General features: G+C 33.2%; 2 protein-coding genes across 4 annotated transcripts in view; one reads left to right on the forward strand and one right to left on the reverse strand.

Moving 5' to 3' along the window:
* The first annotated feature begins 11,009 nt into the window (after nt 1-11,009).
* On the forward strand, nt 11,010-12,852 carry PMCH (pro-melanin concentrating hormone). Its single transcript, XM_046010765.1, has 2 exons — nt 11,010-12,310; nt 12,646-12,852. Exons 1-2 carry the CDS (start codon nt 12,062-12,064, stop codon nt 12,850-12,852), a joined length of 456 nt encoding a protein of 151 aa, XP_045866721.1. The 5' UTR covers nt 11,010-12,061.
* A 651-nt stretch (nt 12,853-13,503) lies between these two features.
* The window catches only part of LOC123945830 (PARP1 binding protein), a 77,801-nt gene continuing 76,319 nt past the window's right edge, over nt 13,504-14,985 (reverse strand). For 2 of the 3 annotated variants that reach the window (XM_046010763.1, XM_046010762.1), the window contains 2 exons: nt 14,562-14,697; nt 13,504-13,875 (listed from right to left, as the gene is read on the reverse strand). In XM_046010763.1, the coding sequence (XP_045866719.1) occupies nt 13,535-13,875; nt 14,562-14,697 (477 nt within the window). In that variant the 3' untranslated portion in view covers nt 13,504-13,534. The remainder of the gene's footprint in view (nt 13,876-14,561; nt 14,698-14,985) is intronic. The other variant, XM_046010764.1, reaches the window with a different exon arrangement.

The raw sequence follows: 14,985 nt of genomic DNA on the forward strand, positions 1-14,985 counted from the left end.
AAGTCACTAAACTGTCTCTCTCTCAACATAAAGTTTTTCTATTCTATGATTGCATTCTATTTTATTGATTTTTGCTCTTATATTTAGTAACCTCTCTCTTATATTTTCTTTGAGTTTACTTTGCTGTTTTTTTACAAGTTCCTTAAGATATAAGCTTAGATCATTAATTTTTCAATCTCCTTTATTTTTGAAAATATGCATTTTAAAGCTATATATTTTTCCATAAACACTGCATAACTAAACCCCATATTATACCATATTCTCATTATCTTCAGTTCTAAATATCTCTAAATTTCTGTTGTGATTGTCTTCTCCAACCATACATTACTCAAAATTGCATTGTTTAATACCTAAACATTCTTAGCTGTTATTTTCTGTTATTGGTTTCTATTTTAACTCCAGAGTGATAAAAGAATATGCACTAAGATTCCAAATATGAAATTTGTTGAGACACAGAGTATCCAAAGCAGGTTTGAAAATGAACCAAATTGAGCCACTTACATGCTTGAATTCAATATTATTATAAAACTACAATAATCAAGATAATATGGCACTGCAATAAGCGTCAACAATTAGGTCAAGGCAAAATCAGAGGGTCCCAAAATAGGTCTGTACTTTTGGTCACTTCATTTTTGAAAAAGGCATCGAAGCACCACAATGAGAGAAGGAAAATCCTCTCAACAAATGGTACCTAAACAGTTGTATATCCATATAAAAACAGGAACTTACTAAACACTAACTCATACTCACACCATACACAAAAACTAATTTGCGATGGATCATAAGAGACCTAGATGTAAAAACTAAAACCATAAACTTTTGGTATAGGGGAATATCTTTGACTCTTGAAGGTAAACAAAAATTTCTTAGGACACAGAAAGTAATAATGATAAAAGGAAGAATTGATAAATTAGGCTTTACCAAATTAAAAAACTTCTGTTCCTCTACACACCCAAGTAAAAAAATGAATAGTTGGGAGATAGAAAAAATACACACACAAACACACACACACACACAAGACTGGAATTCAGGATATTTGAAAACTTCTTACAACTCAACAATTAAAAAAAATATCCTTCCCCCAAAAAGAGCAAAGATTTTAAAAGACACTTCACAAAAGAAGATATGTGAATAGCTAATAAGTACATGAAACATGCTCAACATCATTAACATGGAAATGCAAATTAAAACTATAATGAGATATTACTCTTCATCTATCAAATGACTAGAAGACTGACAACATCAAATATTGGTGAGGATGTGGAGCAACCAAAGCTCTAATAAATTCTTGATTGAAGTATAATATGGTAGAATCATTTTAAAAAATAATCTGATAATTTCTGGGGCACCTGGATGGCTCAGTCAGTTAAGCGTCTGCCTTTGGCTCAGGTTATGATTCCAGAGTCCTCCCTGCCCAGCAGAGAGTCTGCTTATCCCTCTCCCTCTGCTCTTTTCCCCCACTCATGCTATCTAATAAAATATTTTAAAAAATAATCTGATAATTTTTTTTAATTTTTTAAAAAATTTATTTATTTGACAGAGAGAGATCACAAGTAGGCAGAGAGGCAGGCAGAGAGAGAGAGGGAAGCAGGCTCCCTGCTGAGCAGAGAGCCCGATGTGGGGCTCTATCCCAGGACCCTGAGATCATGACCTGAGCCGAAGGCAGAGGCTTAACCCACTGAGACACCCAGGCACCCCAATCTGATAATTTCTTATAAAATCAAACATACATCTACCCTATGACCTAGCAATTCCATTCTAGGTATGGACCTAAAAGAAATTTTTTAAAAAGGTCCACAAAAAGACTTATACAAAAATGTTCATAGAAACCTTATTTATAACAGAAAAAAAAAAAAGCAGATACAACACAAAAGTCCATCAAAAGACGTGGATGGAACTAGAGCGTATCATGCTTAGTGAAATAAGTCAATCGGAGAAAGACAACTATCATATGATCTCCCTGATATGAGGACATGGAGAAGCAACATGGGGGGGGGGGAGGGGGATAGGAGAAGAATAAATGAAACAAGATGGGATTGGGAGGGAGACAAACCATAAATGACTCTTAATCTCACAAAACAAACTGGGGGTTGCTGGGGGGAGGTGGGATTGGGAGAGGGGGAGCGGGCTATGGACATTGGGGAGGGGAGGCGAACCATAAGAGACTATGGACTCTGAAAAACAACCTGAGGGTTTTGAAGGGTCAGGGGTGGGAGGTTGGGGGAACAGGTGGTGGGTGATGGGGAGGGCACGTTTTGCATGGAGCACTGGGTGTTGTGCAAAAAGAATGAATACTGTTACGCTGAAAAAATTAATAAAAGGGGGAAGTAAATTGTCTAAAAAAAAAAAAAAAAAAAAAAAAAAAAAGGAGAATGGATAAACCAACTGTGACTTATCCAACCAATGGTAATAAAATGGAAAGAGCTACTGCTTCATACAACATCACAGATAAATGTCAGACATGCTGAGTAAAAGCAGCCTTACGCAAAAGACTGCATACTGGAAGACTCCAGAATGGGCAAAACTAATTCACAGTACAAAAAATCAGAAAAAAGATTGCCTCAGAGCAGAGGTCCGGGGTGAGGAGTGGAGGCAGTTAACTATGAAGAGGCAAGAGATAACTTTCTAGAGTAATGACAATGTCTGACCTTGAAAGGAGTTTGGATTAGGCAGCTGTATATATTTGTCAAAACTCACTAAATGCACATTTATGAACCATACATTTTTTGCAAATTTTACCTTAAAAGAAAAATTTTTAAACAAATATTAAATTCTAGTTAACGATCAACATGTTCAAGTATTTAATGGAAAGTATGTTGACATATATATTTTGAAATGCATTAGAAGAATAAGATGATTAAGGGAGGGACAGAAAGATAATAAAACGGGTAGTAAAATATTAAAGGTAGAATCTAGGTTGAGGTGTATGGATTATTCTCTGTATAAATTTGGGAAGGAATTTAAGCATTCTTACATCTTTTGGTAATATAAGTGAGCAATCTAGGCTTTTAGGTTCATAAAATTGGCCACTAAGAAATTCAGGGTTCTCAGTAAAACAATGACCAATCCCTTTGATTTGTATTGCATTTACTGGCATCACAGGGCAAAGATCTGTCAATTGGAGGGAAAAATTTTTTGATAAAGCAGTTTTCAAATATATGGTATTAGTAGTTCTTCATAAAATGAAGAGCACATCTGATATAAACCTTTAGCCTTTCCAAGGTTTTCTGAACCACCCAACCCCATCTGGCAATAGTTTTTCTTCTTCAAAGTTCCTTTCTACCACTTGGGGACACTTAATTTTCAGCATCAATGGAAAAGAAATCTACTATGCTCCATTGCACATCAGAGTAACCATTTTTTTTTAAAGTTATCATTTAAGAAAATTGGAAACTATCTTCATAATTAAATGGTTAGGGGAAAACCTCATACTGTTCAGAAGCTATGACAATTTAAGCAAAATAAAGGGAAACATCAACTAATTTTTCTAAACTGTTAAAATGGTTTGAATTTGGTCCCAATTTTGGATGAGGATCAGCCAAACCAATTCATCTAGTGGAAATTTAAAACAAAATACGTAATTATAAATATTTACTGCATTTCCAAAACAGCAGCTAAGAAAAAAAAAAGTTTACCATTAACAAGGACTTTTATAGATTAAACAGCATCTCCAAAACATGTTCGAACCCTGGGAAACAAAGCAAGGCACAGCTAACAACATTAAGAAGCTCTAAGAGGAAAGTCAGAAGATATTGGAGACTTTTATTATAAATCCACTCTCAGAAAACATATCCCTAATAAGATTTAAATAGTCCCCAGAAGAATCAGTTATTTCCACCTCTAACAAAATTTAGAGAAATCAGAATATTAAATAGTATTGTCCAAGAACTTGAAATAAACACCTATAACACAAGAGTTAAATAAAAAGGAAACTTTAATATGCAGTATTTTTATATATATATATATATAGAGAGAGAGAGAGAGAGAGAGAGGTAGATAGTATAAACAGGTTCTCTTTCAGAGAGAATTTTATACTGAAGAATGAATTGATACATCCAATTCCAGCAATATGGCAGACTACTTGTGTAGAGACCACTTCTCAGTAAAAAATATCTTAAAATGCTCAACAAAAACATCTTTCATAAAGTATGACTGCACTGGTGGTAAAATAAGGGACACCATAGGAAGCCAGAAAAGAAAAAAAATGCAATATTCCACAGGAGTTAAAAAGGGTTAGAGACAGCATTTACTCTGAGATTCTGTGAATTCCTGGTGGCCTAGCACCTGGTTTTAACGACCCACATATGCTGGGACAGAAGACAAACCTTAGGACCCAAGTAAAATGAGAGCTCAGATCAGAAAATCCCACATAAGCTGGGAACCCCCATAAGGAAGTAAACTATAAAAAATCCAGCTAGTAGAAGGAAACAAGCTATGTTGGCAAAGGCTCTGAGAAGGGGGAGCGGGGAAGTGGGAAGAAAAAGCATGTACTGTCCTAAGTATTCCTAATGACAAAGGCATACTAACTTAGTTTGGTATTTCTACTGATTCTGTGGCCTGAAAATGCTCAAGCATAAATTGTAAAGTGGCCCTGGATTTCTGTGCTCCAGGGGAATGGCAGAAGCAAACACAGGAATTTCAAGAACTCCTCTGGACACAGTTCAATGAATATATGCAAAAAAATGAAAATTCACTGAAGACATGAAGAAGATACCATGAGCTAGGGATCAGCAGAAATAAGAAACTATAGACCCAAACAGGGGAAGACTGCAGATACTAGAATAATTAGATAAATATGAATGTTTAAAAAAATATGTTTTAATAGATTTAAAGCAATAAAAAGAGACTTTTTTTTTTTTTTACCCCAACACAATTCCTGGGAGAAAAACTATACTAATCTACCTATATAGGATATATAGAGTTTTTCTGAAAATATGGGCCTTTTAAAAGAATTTCATTATATTGCTACCGACTTATGTGTCTCTTCTACTCCAGAGATTTTTAAAGTTTCTTATTCATCTCCTTAGGCATGGTTCATCCGAGAAATTTTTAATTTAGTTATTTCTCTAGCCTCTTTGAAATAATTATTGATATTTAAACAAACTCTTAAGAAGTAGAATTCATAACTTAAAGAATTTAAGACGTGTGCTTTTTTTTAAAACCTTTTTTTTTAAAGATTTATTTATTTATTTATTTATTTATTTGACAGAGAGAAATCACAAGAGAGGCAGGCAGAGAGAGGAAGGGAAGCAGGCTCTCCGCTGAGCAGAGAGCCCGACACGGGACTCGATCCCAGGATCCTGAGATCATGACCTGAGCTGAAGGCGGCGGCTTTTCCCACTGAGCCACCCAGGTGCCCAAGATGTGTGCTTTTATAACTAGAATAATCATTTTCTTAGTAATATCTTGTAAATTTTAATGTCCAGGTAGGGCTTTTATTCCCTGTCAAAATAAATAGAACAAAACTGAGAAAAAAAAATATATAAATGAATATACTGAAAAAGAGCAACCCACAACTGACCAGGCAGATCTGAAAAGGAACTAAATAGAATTTTTAGAAATAAAATATATAAGAAATTAAAATGAAAGCTCAATACATGGGCTGCCTGGGTGGCTCATTAAACGTCTGCTTTCAGCTCAGGTCATGATCCCAGCGGGCACCTGGGATTGAGCCCTGTGTCAGGCTCCCTGCGTAGTGAAGAGTCTGCTTCTCCCTCTCCCTCTGCCTGCCACCCCCCACCCCTGGCTAGTGCTTTCTCTCTCTCTCTCTCTGTCAAATAAATAAATAAAATCTTAAAAATAAGTAAATGAATAGAAATAAATAAATAAAAATCTTTTTTTTTTTAAAAAAAGCTCAATACATAGTTAAACACCAAATTAGATACAAGTAAAAGTGCACTGGTAAGCTGGAATATAACTGAGTAGTTATTTAAAAGGCACAGAGAAGGAAAGAAAACATAGGGAAGAAAGGTTGTAAGATCTAGAGGACAGAGTAAGCAGGCAGGCCCAATATATATCTACTGGGAATTCCAAAAGGACAAATAGAACGAGGGAGAGGCGATATTCAAAAGAATAATCACTAATAATTTTCCAGAATTCAAAAGAAACACTGAACCCTTAGATTCAAGAATTTAAGCCAGGATAAATTAAAAGAAATCCAAACCCACACACGTCATGTGCAACTGCAGAACATCAAAGCCAAAGAGATTTTAAAAGCAGCCAGATAGAGTACAGAGATTACCTAAACGACATCATGATTAAAACCAACAACTGATATCTTACCAGTAACAATGAAAATCAGAAGAAACTGAAATAGTAATGTACTAAGGTAAAATAACTGTCAACTATATAACTGTATAGTCAATGACACTATTTTTCAAGAAAAATAGCAAAATGCATTTAATTAAAATAAAACAATAAGAGACCTCACCAACTTAGCATCTAACTCAGTATATTTCAGAAACTTGTAATTCAGAAAGAAGAAAATTGTCAAAGGGAGATCTCAGATGTAAAAAGAAATGGTGAGGGGGCACCTGGGTGGCTCAGTGGGTTAAGCCTCTGCCTTTAGCTCAGGTCATGATCTCAGGGTCCTGGGATCAAGCCCCACATCAGACTCTCTGCTCAGTGGGGAGCCTTCTTCCTCCTCTCTCTGCCTGCCTCTCTGCTTACTCGTGATCTCTCTCTGTCAAATAAATAAATAAAATCTTAAAAAAAAAAAAAAAGAAATGGTGAGGAAAAAAAGTAAACTTATAGGCAAATCTAAACAAATTGTTAACTGTGTAGAACAGCATAATAATTTTTAATTCATTTCATTAAAAAAATCAAGAAAGAACTTAAATCTTAGAGAATAATAGCATATAAATTAAGAACAGCAGTACCTGCAGTTAAAGATTCTAAGGTGTTTACATTATTTGGGAGGAGGACAAAAATACTGATTAACTTGAACATAAATAACTGAAAATGATATTAAAATGTTTAAGGTGGGGTGCCTAGGTGGCTCAGTCAACTAAGGATCTCACTTCAACTCCTGTCATGATCTCAGAGTTCCTGGGATCATGCTCAGTGTTGGACTCTGTGCTCAGCAGGGCATCTGCCTCTCCCTCTCTCCTTATCCTTTCCCAACTTGTGCTATCTCTCTCAAATAAATTAAAAAACAATAAATAAACAAAAATAAATAAAATGTCTAGGGTACTCTCTAAAAAAACAAAAAATAAATTAAACTTAGCCAGAAGTCAAGAAAGGGAGGGAGTGCTGGGGAAAACGTATTAGAACAAATAAACGTCACAAAATAAGATAGTGGTACTGAATCTCGATAATTCGGTAAATGGAATAAATGTAAATGGATTAAAGTCTCCAAGAAAAGGCAAAGATTGTCAGACTAAACATTCCAAATTCAGCTACATGGTATTTACAGTAAACACATCTAAAACATAAAGATACAAGAAAAATAATAGTAATAGACACATTATTAAAGCTGGAGAAGGTCATGATACATGATTAGGTTTATGAAGAAGATGAAACAATTTCTAATTTGAGTGTCCTAATAACATCAGCTCAAAATAAGCCAAATATTGCAAGCTACAAAAAGAATTAAGTAAGTTCATTGCAGTGAAAGATTTTTATCTCTTTCAGTAATTGACAGTCCATGTAGACAAAAGACATACAAAGCATACAAGATTTAAAAAAACATATTATTATATTTCATTATATGGACACATAGAATTCTGCTCTCAACAATAATGTAAACATATTCTTTTCAAGAATAAACAGAACTTTAATGTAAAATGAAGATATTATAGTCTAAGGCAAGTTTCTATACGTTGAACTATATGAAATTGGGATTTGTATGTCAAAAACAGCTGAAAATCATAATTATGTATTGTTCAATCTAAGATTTCAAATACTTTATAATTTATAGACCAAAACTTCTGACAACAATTTTATTGGAACTTGGTACGCTCTCCCCCAAAATTAAATTCCCATGTGTTTGGAATATTAAAAATATCTAAATAATTGAGGAGCTAAAGAAGAAATAATAATAAAAACAATAAAAACTTAGAATTAAAATTGAACATTCTATTTATCAAAATTGTGGGAATTAGCAAAAATGATACATAACGGAAAGCATATAGTCTTAAGCGCTTATTTTTAAGTATAATGATTTTTTCTTTCAATTTAAGAAGTTATAAAAATTTAAAAATAAGCCTTCCCCAAATAATAGCAGAAATTGATGAAATGGAAAAATAGAGAAGAGCAATAAAACCAAAAGTTTTTTTTGAAAAGGCTAACCAATCTGATAAACCTCTAACAAGCTTGATCAAAAAAGACAGGTGAGAGAGAGACAGCAGGGACCACAAGACTATAAATGAACATAACTAAAATGAAATGCAACTACAGATGGAGCAAGATTTAAGAAATTTAGAAGAAAATACTATTAATAACTTTTTGTTAGCAAATTTGAAAGCTTAAGTGAAATGGACAAATTCTATAATTAATTAAATTCCTGAAACAAACTAAACAGAAAAAGAGAGAGAGAAGCTGAATGTTTCTATAGTTACTGAAGAAAGTGAATTAATCATTTAAAAACAAAACAAAATCCCACCAAGAAAACATCACACTCAAATAGTTTTACAGGAAAGAAAAGAAAGGAAAAAACTTAAACCCAGTTCATTTTATGAAGCTAATACAACTTTAATGCCAAACCAAACAAAGGCAATATAAGGAAGGGAAAGTACATATCAATCTCAGTCAAGATAATAAACACAAAATGTACTAAATCAAATATTACCACATTGAACCCAACAATATTTTTAAAATGTTTCACAAACACATGGTTGATTTAACATGAGAAAAATCTGTTCACTTATTTACTAAAGACTGAAGGAGAAAAATGATATGGTCATCTCAATAGATGCAGAAAAAGTATTTGATGACATTCAATAACAATTAATGACAAAAAACTATTAGTAAGTTGGAAATAGAAGAGAACATCCTGCACGTTATTAAGAATACCTATGAAAAACCAAGACTAAACATCATGCTCAATGGCAAAACATTAAAAGCACTCTATAAAATCAGTAATACTTGCAAAGATATCTGTTATCTCCATTTCCAACATTTATTGGAGGTTTGGTCAATATCAGTATGTATGCTCACATAGACACACACACACACACACACACTCACACATGAATATAGAAGGACTTGGAAGAAGGAAATAAAATGCCATTATTTTATTATTTATATCAATTGTCTTTATGGAAAACCCAGAAGGATTAATACATGTATAAACTATTTGGAATTAAAAAGAATTTATAAAGTATTTTGTGCATAAGAGCACTACACAAAAGCCAACTGCACATATATGACCAGCAATAACATTAGAAAAAGTAAATTTTTAAAAGATACCACTTATAATAACTAAAATAACTGAATTATAAAGAACTATAATTGTCTAAACAAAATATATGTAACAACCTGAGGGTTTTGAAGGGTCAGGGGTGGGAGGTTGGGGGAACAGGTGGTGGGTAATAGGGAGGGCACGTATTGCATGGAGCACTGGGTGTTGTGCAAAAACAATGAATACTGTTACGCTGAAAAAATAAATAAAATGGGAAAAAATATGTAAGAACTTTATGAAGAAAATAGTAAATATTATTAAAAGATTTTAAAAATCTATATAAATATGGAAAAGTACCAAGTTCATGGGTGAGAAAATGAATTATCTTAAGTGTCAATTGCAAAAAAAAAAAAGGTGTCAACTGCCTTCCAAAATTAATCTATAGAATCAATACTATTCCCTTCAAAATCCCACCAAAGTTTTTACAGAACTTGAAAAGCTGATGTTAAGATTTATTTAAAAAAAAAAAAAAATGGACAAGAATGGTCAAGGAACCACTGTAGAAGAAAAACTGGTGGGTGGAAAAACAGGTGGAAAACCTGACCAACCAGCTATCAAAAATTATTCTAAAATTACAACAATTAAGACCGAAGATTTGCAGTGAAATAGGAGTTCAAAAAGAGACTCACATGTATACAGAAAGTTGATATACTGCAGAGAAGTCAGGGCAGATTAATGAGATCAGGACGAATTATCCAAGAGATGTTGTGAGGACATTTGGAAAAAGTAAAATTGTATCTTTATCCTACATCATACACGAAATTTCAGATGAATTAAGAATTTAAGTGTAAACATCAAAACATTTAAACTTCAGAATGTATAGATGTTGATGATCTCATGGTTGGGAAAAAATTTCTAAATGATAATATGTTGAAAATAAAGAGAAAAAAATTTAAATAATAAAATTTAGAAGTTTGGTTCACCAAAACACACCATAAAGGGATTGAGAAGACAAGTCACAAAGTGAGAAAAAATATTTAAAACACATATAACAAAGAACAATATCCAAGATACATAAAGAACTCCCATAAATCAATATGAAACACAATCCAAAAGAAAAATGGACAAAGATTTTTTTTATTTAATTTTATTTTTTTAAAAAGATTTTATTTACTTATTTATTTGTCAGAGAGAGAGAGAGAGAGAGAGAGCGTGAACAAGCAGGCAGAGGCAGAGAGAGAAGCAGGTTCCCTGCTGAGCAAGAAGCCCATGCTGGACTCAATCCCAGGACCCTGGGATCATGACTGGAGCTGAAGGCAGTGATTCAATCAACTGAGACAGCGAGGAAGCCCACTTTATTTTTTTTTTTTAAAGAAAAAGATGTTTTTTTTTTTTGTTTTTTTTTTTTTTTAAATGGTTTCTTTTTTTTTTTTTTTTTTTAAAGATTTTATTTATTTATTTGACAGAGAGAGAGATCACAAGTAGGCAGAGAGGCAGGCAGAGAGAGAGGAGGAAGCAGGCTCCCTAGAGCAGAGAGCCCGATGCGGGGCTCGATCCCAGGACCCTGAGATCACGACCTGAGCCGAAGGCAGCGGCTTAATCCACTGAGCCACCCAGGCGCCCCAGAAAAAGATGTTTTTTAAAGAGGATTTTATATAAGAGAAATGATAAATGGCTTATGAGCATATGAAAAAACACTAAACTTCTTTGGGAATCAGAGAAATACAAATTAAAAGGACAGTAAGATACCCAAGTATTGGTTAGGACATGGAGCAATGGGGACTGTCAAACCTGGCTCACAGGAGCTTAAATTGGCTACTATTATTCTCTAAATGTTTTAGCATCAGTAAAGCTGAAGATGTATATTTCATGACTCAGAAATTCCATACCTGGGAATATACTCTAGAAAAATTTTTACACATACACACCAGAAGATAAATACAAGAATGTATTATCTTACTTGGTAGGGTCAAAATAAGAAATTATTGTGAAATATTTAATTAAACATCATACAACATATTTATCCAAAATTGATTTTTATGGAACACATAAATATTCTCCTCATGGACTTCATTAATTCATAATATCACCAATGTCCTTTTGTAAATGCAGAGATAAAACACACCTGACAGATCAATTTTTGATATATCATGAATGACTTTTTGTTTGCACTGACAGGCATATATACTTTAATCACCAAAGACTAAACTGAGCATTTATAAAAGAAAGTCCTTTTTGAAGATTATTTCAATTTAATCAGGATTAAAATAAGTAACACTTTTATCCTTATCAACTTTAAATAAAATAAATTTAGTTTTAATATCATACTTAATCAAAAAATACACAAAAGAAAACAATAAGAATATGGAGAGCCTGGTGTCCTATGGTCTTCCTTAATAACAATCCATTTTCAAGAGACTGTAATCTACTCAACAGAAAGCGTTCTGCCAAGGATATTAATCAGATTCTAAGAAAATTCACACTCAAAATAATAAGCCACTAAAACCAAAACAATGTAGGTATTAGAAGCTATACAAGAAGTCAGCCTCTATCTGATGAGTCATTTCGAAAATAATGAACATCTACGTCTTTGCTTTGAAGTGCTTCTATTCAAGCTGGAAAATATATAAAGGTAGAAATCACCTACAAAGTAGGCTGACTGAGAAATTTTTCTTCATTTTCCATAGTCTTATTTGACTCCATGCAAACATCAAACTAAGAATGGCAAAAATGAGTCTCTCTTCCTACCTATTAATACTAACTTTTTCTCTGTTTTCTCAAGGCATTTTACTTTCAGCATCCAAGTCCATAAGAAATTTAGAAGATGACATGGTATTTAATACATTCAGGCTGGGGAAAGCCTTTCAGAAGGAAGATACTCCACAAAAATCAGTTGCTGCTCCTTCTCTGGAACAATATAAAAATGATGAGAGCAATTTCATGAATGATGAGGAAAACAAAAATTCAAAGGTGAGTGGCGATGTGACTTATCCTTTCTTCAATGGAAATTTGAATGATTTTTATGATGAAAGTAAAATGGATACTTTTATAAATAGAAGTATATATATACCGTCACACTAAGCTTTAGGACAACTGATGAAATTTCATACACACCAGGTTGTTGTTCTTCTCTGGACAACACTCTTATCCAAAAGTTTTGCCCCCAAATTTTTATCTAATGTATTTTTAAAGAGTCAATACTGTACAGACCATCTATGAATTGATCAATGAGAATATTATACAAATATATCATAGTCCTATTACCAGTAAGACAGCTAAAATGCAAATCAACCTTTTCTTTACAGAACACAGACTCCAAACATAATTTCTTAAATCATGGTCTGCCATTGAATCTGGCTATAAAACCTTATCTTGCACTAAAAGGATCTGTAGCTTTTCCAGCTGAAAATGGAGTTCAGAATATTGAATCAACACAAGAAAAGAGAGAAATTGGGGATGAAGAAAACTCAGCTAAATTTCCTATAGGAAGGAGAGATTTTGACAGTGAGTAGTCTTTTAAAAAATTCAATTCTTATATTTTAATATCATGAAAATAGAAACTCGGAGTTTAACTGGATTTGGATCTGATCTTAACAAAATCAAGTAAGACCATGGTTCAATTAAGTGACCCCTGCCAAAGATGTGGGATTAAAAGGCATTTAAGAGTTATTATAATTCTGACTTATTCAGAATTAGCTATATTAGATCCATTCTCTTATTTCTAATAAATTTCGTGTGATTATAATAGTGCTTTAAACAATTTAAACTTTTTTTTTCCCTCCAGTGCTCAGATGCATGCTGGGAAGAGTCTATCGACCTTGTTGGCAAGTCTGAAACCTGTTGGACAACATCATCTTTTCCGAAGAAAACAAAATCATTTAAATGTCTGTCGGGGAAAAAGCCCTTAACATTATTATGACTTGTGTTATTTTAAATGTCTGTTTCAAAAGAAAGCAGCTGCTAACATATATCTGTAGCCTAAATGATATGATTTATCTGTGCATTAAAATTTATGAATATTCTGCATAATGACTTACTAGTATTTTTTAAATGCTTAACTTACTAACCTTATACACACTTCAGACCACCATAATAAAGAATCATAACTTACGCCTTGCTCTCTTAAAAATTAAGTAGATGCCTTTGGCAAATAGTTTAATACACACAGAAATCTAAAGCACATAAAAACCAAATTCATAGTCTAAAAAATTGAGTTAACTTTGTCTGGCCAGTAATCAATTTGTCCTTGGCTGTACACTTGTTGTTTTTTGCTACTCTGGCTACTTTGCCACACGATTTATTCTGGAAATTGTTTGTCGTCTCAGGTATCTTAATATTTTTATGTTGAGGTGGTTCATTTCCATTATCACAGAGATTATTTTTATCATCTAAATCCACCTGTTTCCTTTTTGAGCTTTTATTTCCTGTCTGACTACTTGATTTTCTTGCCACTTTTTCAATTTTACTTCTATCCAGATGAACATTTCCAGAACTTGTTCCAATTGCTGGCCTTCCAACAGATGAATTTACACCTTCTGTTATGCAAGATGAAAAAAGGAAAGAAATTACATAATATTTAGAATTACATGTGAAAATTTTACAATAAACATTAAAAATCACTAAAGAATATTCAAAAATTTGATTTGCAATCACATTTAAGTCACATGATTAACAAATACAGCTACATTACTAGCACCTTACTTTCCATTTACCGTATCATTTTTTTGTCCCTCCAAACAACAAATATTTGTTGTCCTTGAATGCATGACACTTAATCTTTAAATGCTACACATTATTTCTTAAATACATTTAGTTAATCTGTGTCCTATTCCTCCTAGATTTGTACCTAGGTTTAACTTTTTAAATAAACCCGTCTTAAAAATATAAACCTTCACATTTCACATTTCATATTTTTCAAAACAAAATCTTGTTTTACTTAAGTTAAAAACCAATATGGGGGGCCTGGGTGGCTCAGTGGATTAAACATCTTCCTTCTGCTCAGGTCATGTTCCCAGGGCCCTGGGATCAAGCCCAACATATTGGCACTCTGCTCAGGAGGGGAGTCAACTTCTCCCTCTGCCCTTCTGCCTGCTCATGCTCTCTCTTGAGCATGTTTTTTCTCGCTCTCTCTCTCAAATAAAAACATAAAATCTTAAAAAAAAAAAACAATTAATACACTAGAATTAAACAGTTATTTAATTACTCAAATAAGTTCAATTACCAGAAAGGTCATTTTCCATGGGAAGTACATACAAAGGCTTGGATGCTGAATTAACATCATTCCATTTATCCTTGTTTATTGTGCAGTCATCTTTATAAGTACAAGCAAACTGGGACCTAATTAAGGTTTGTTTCATCTAGTAACAGGAAGACAGAAGAACATATACAGTTTTTTAATTTGATTTATTTTTTTCATCTAGACAGAAATATATTCTATGATAATCAAGATACAAAATTTCCCTTAAAAACTCCATTATTGGGGGGTAGGAAAAGAATAAATGAAACAAGATGGGATCAGGAGAGAGACAAAGCAAAAGAGACCCTTAATGTCACAAAACAAACTGAGGGGGGCTGGAAGAAGGGTGTAGGGAAAGGGTGGTGGGGTTATGGACTTTGGGGAGGGTATGTGCTATGGTGAGTGCTGT

The sequence above is a fragment of the Meles meles genome, chromosome 7 (genome assembly GCF_922984935.1).
Source record: "Meles meles chromosome 7, mMelMel3.1 paternal haplotype, whole genome shotgun sequence".
Taxonomy (NCBI): Eukaryota; Metazoa; Chordata; class Mammalia; order Carnivora; family Mustelidae; genus Meles; species Meles meles.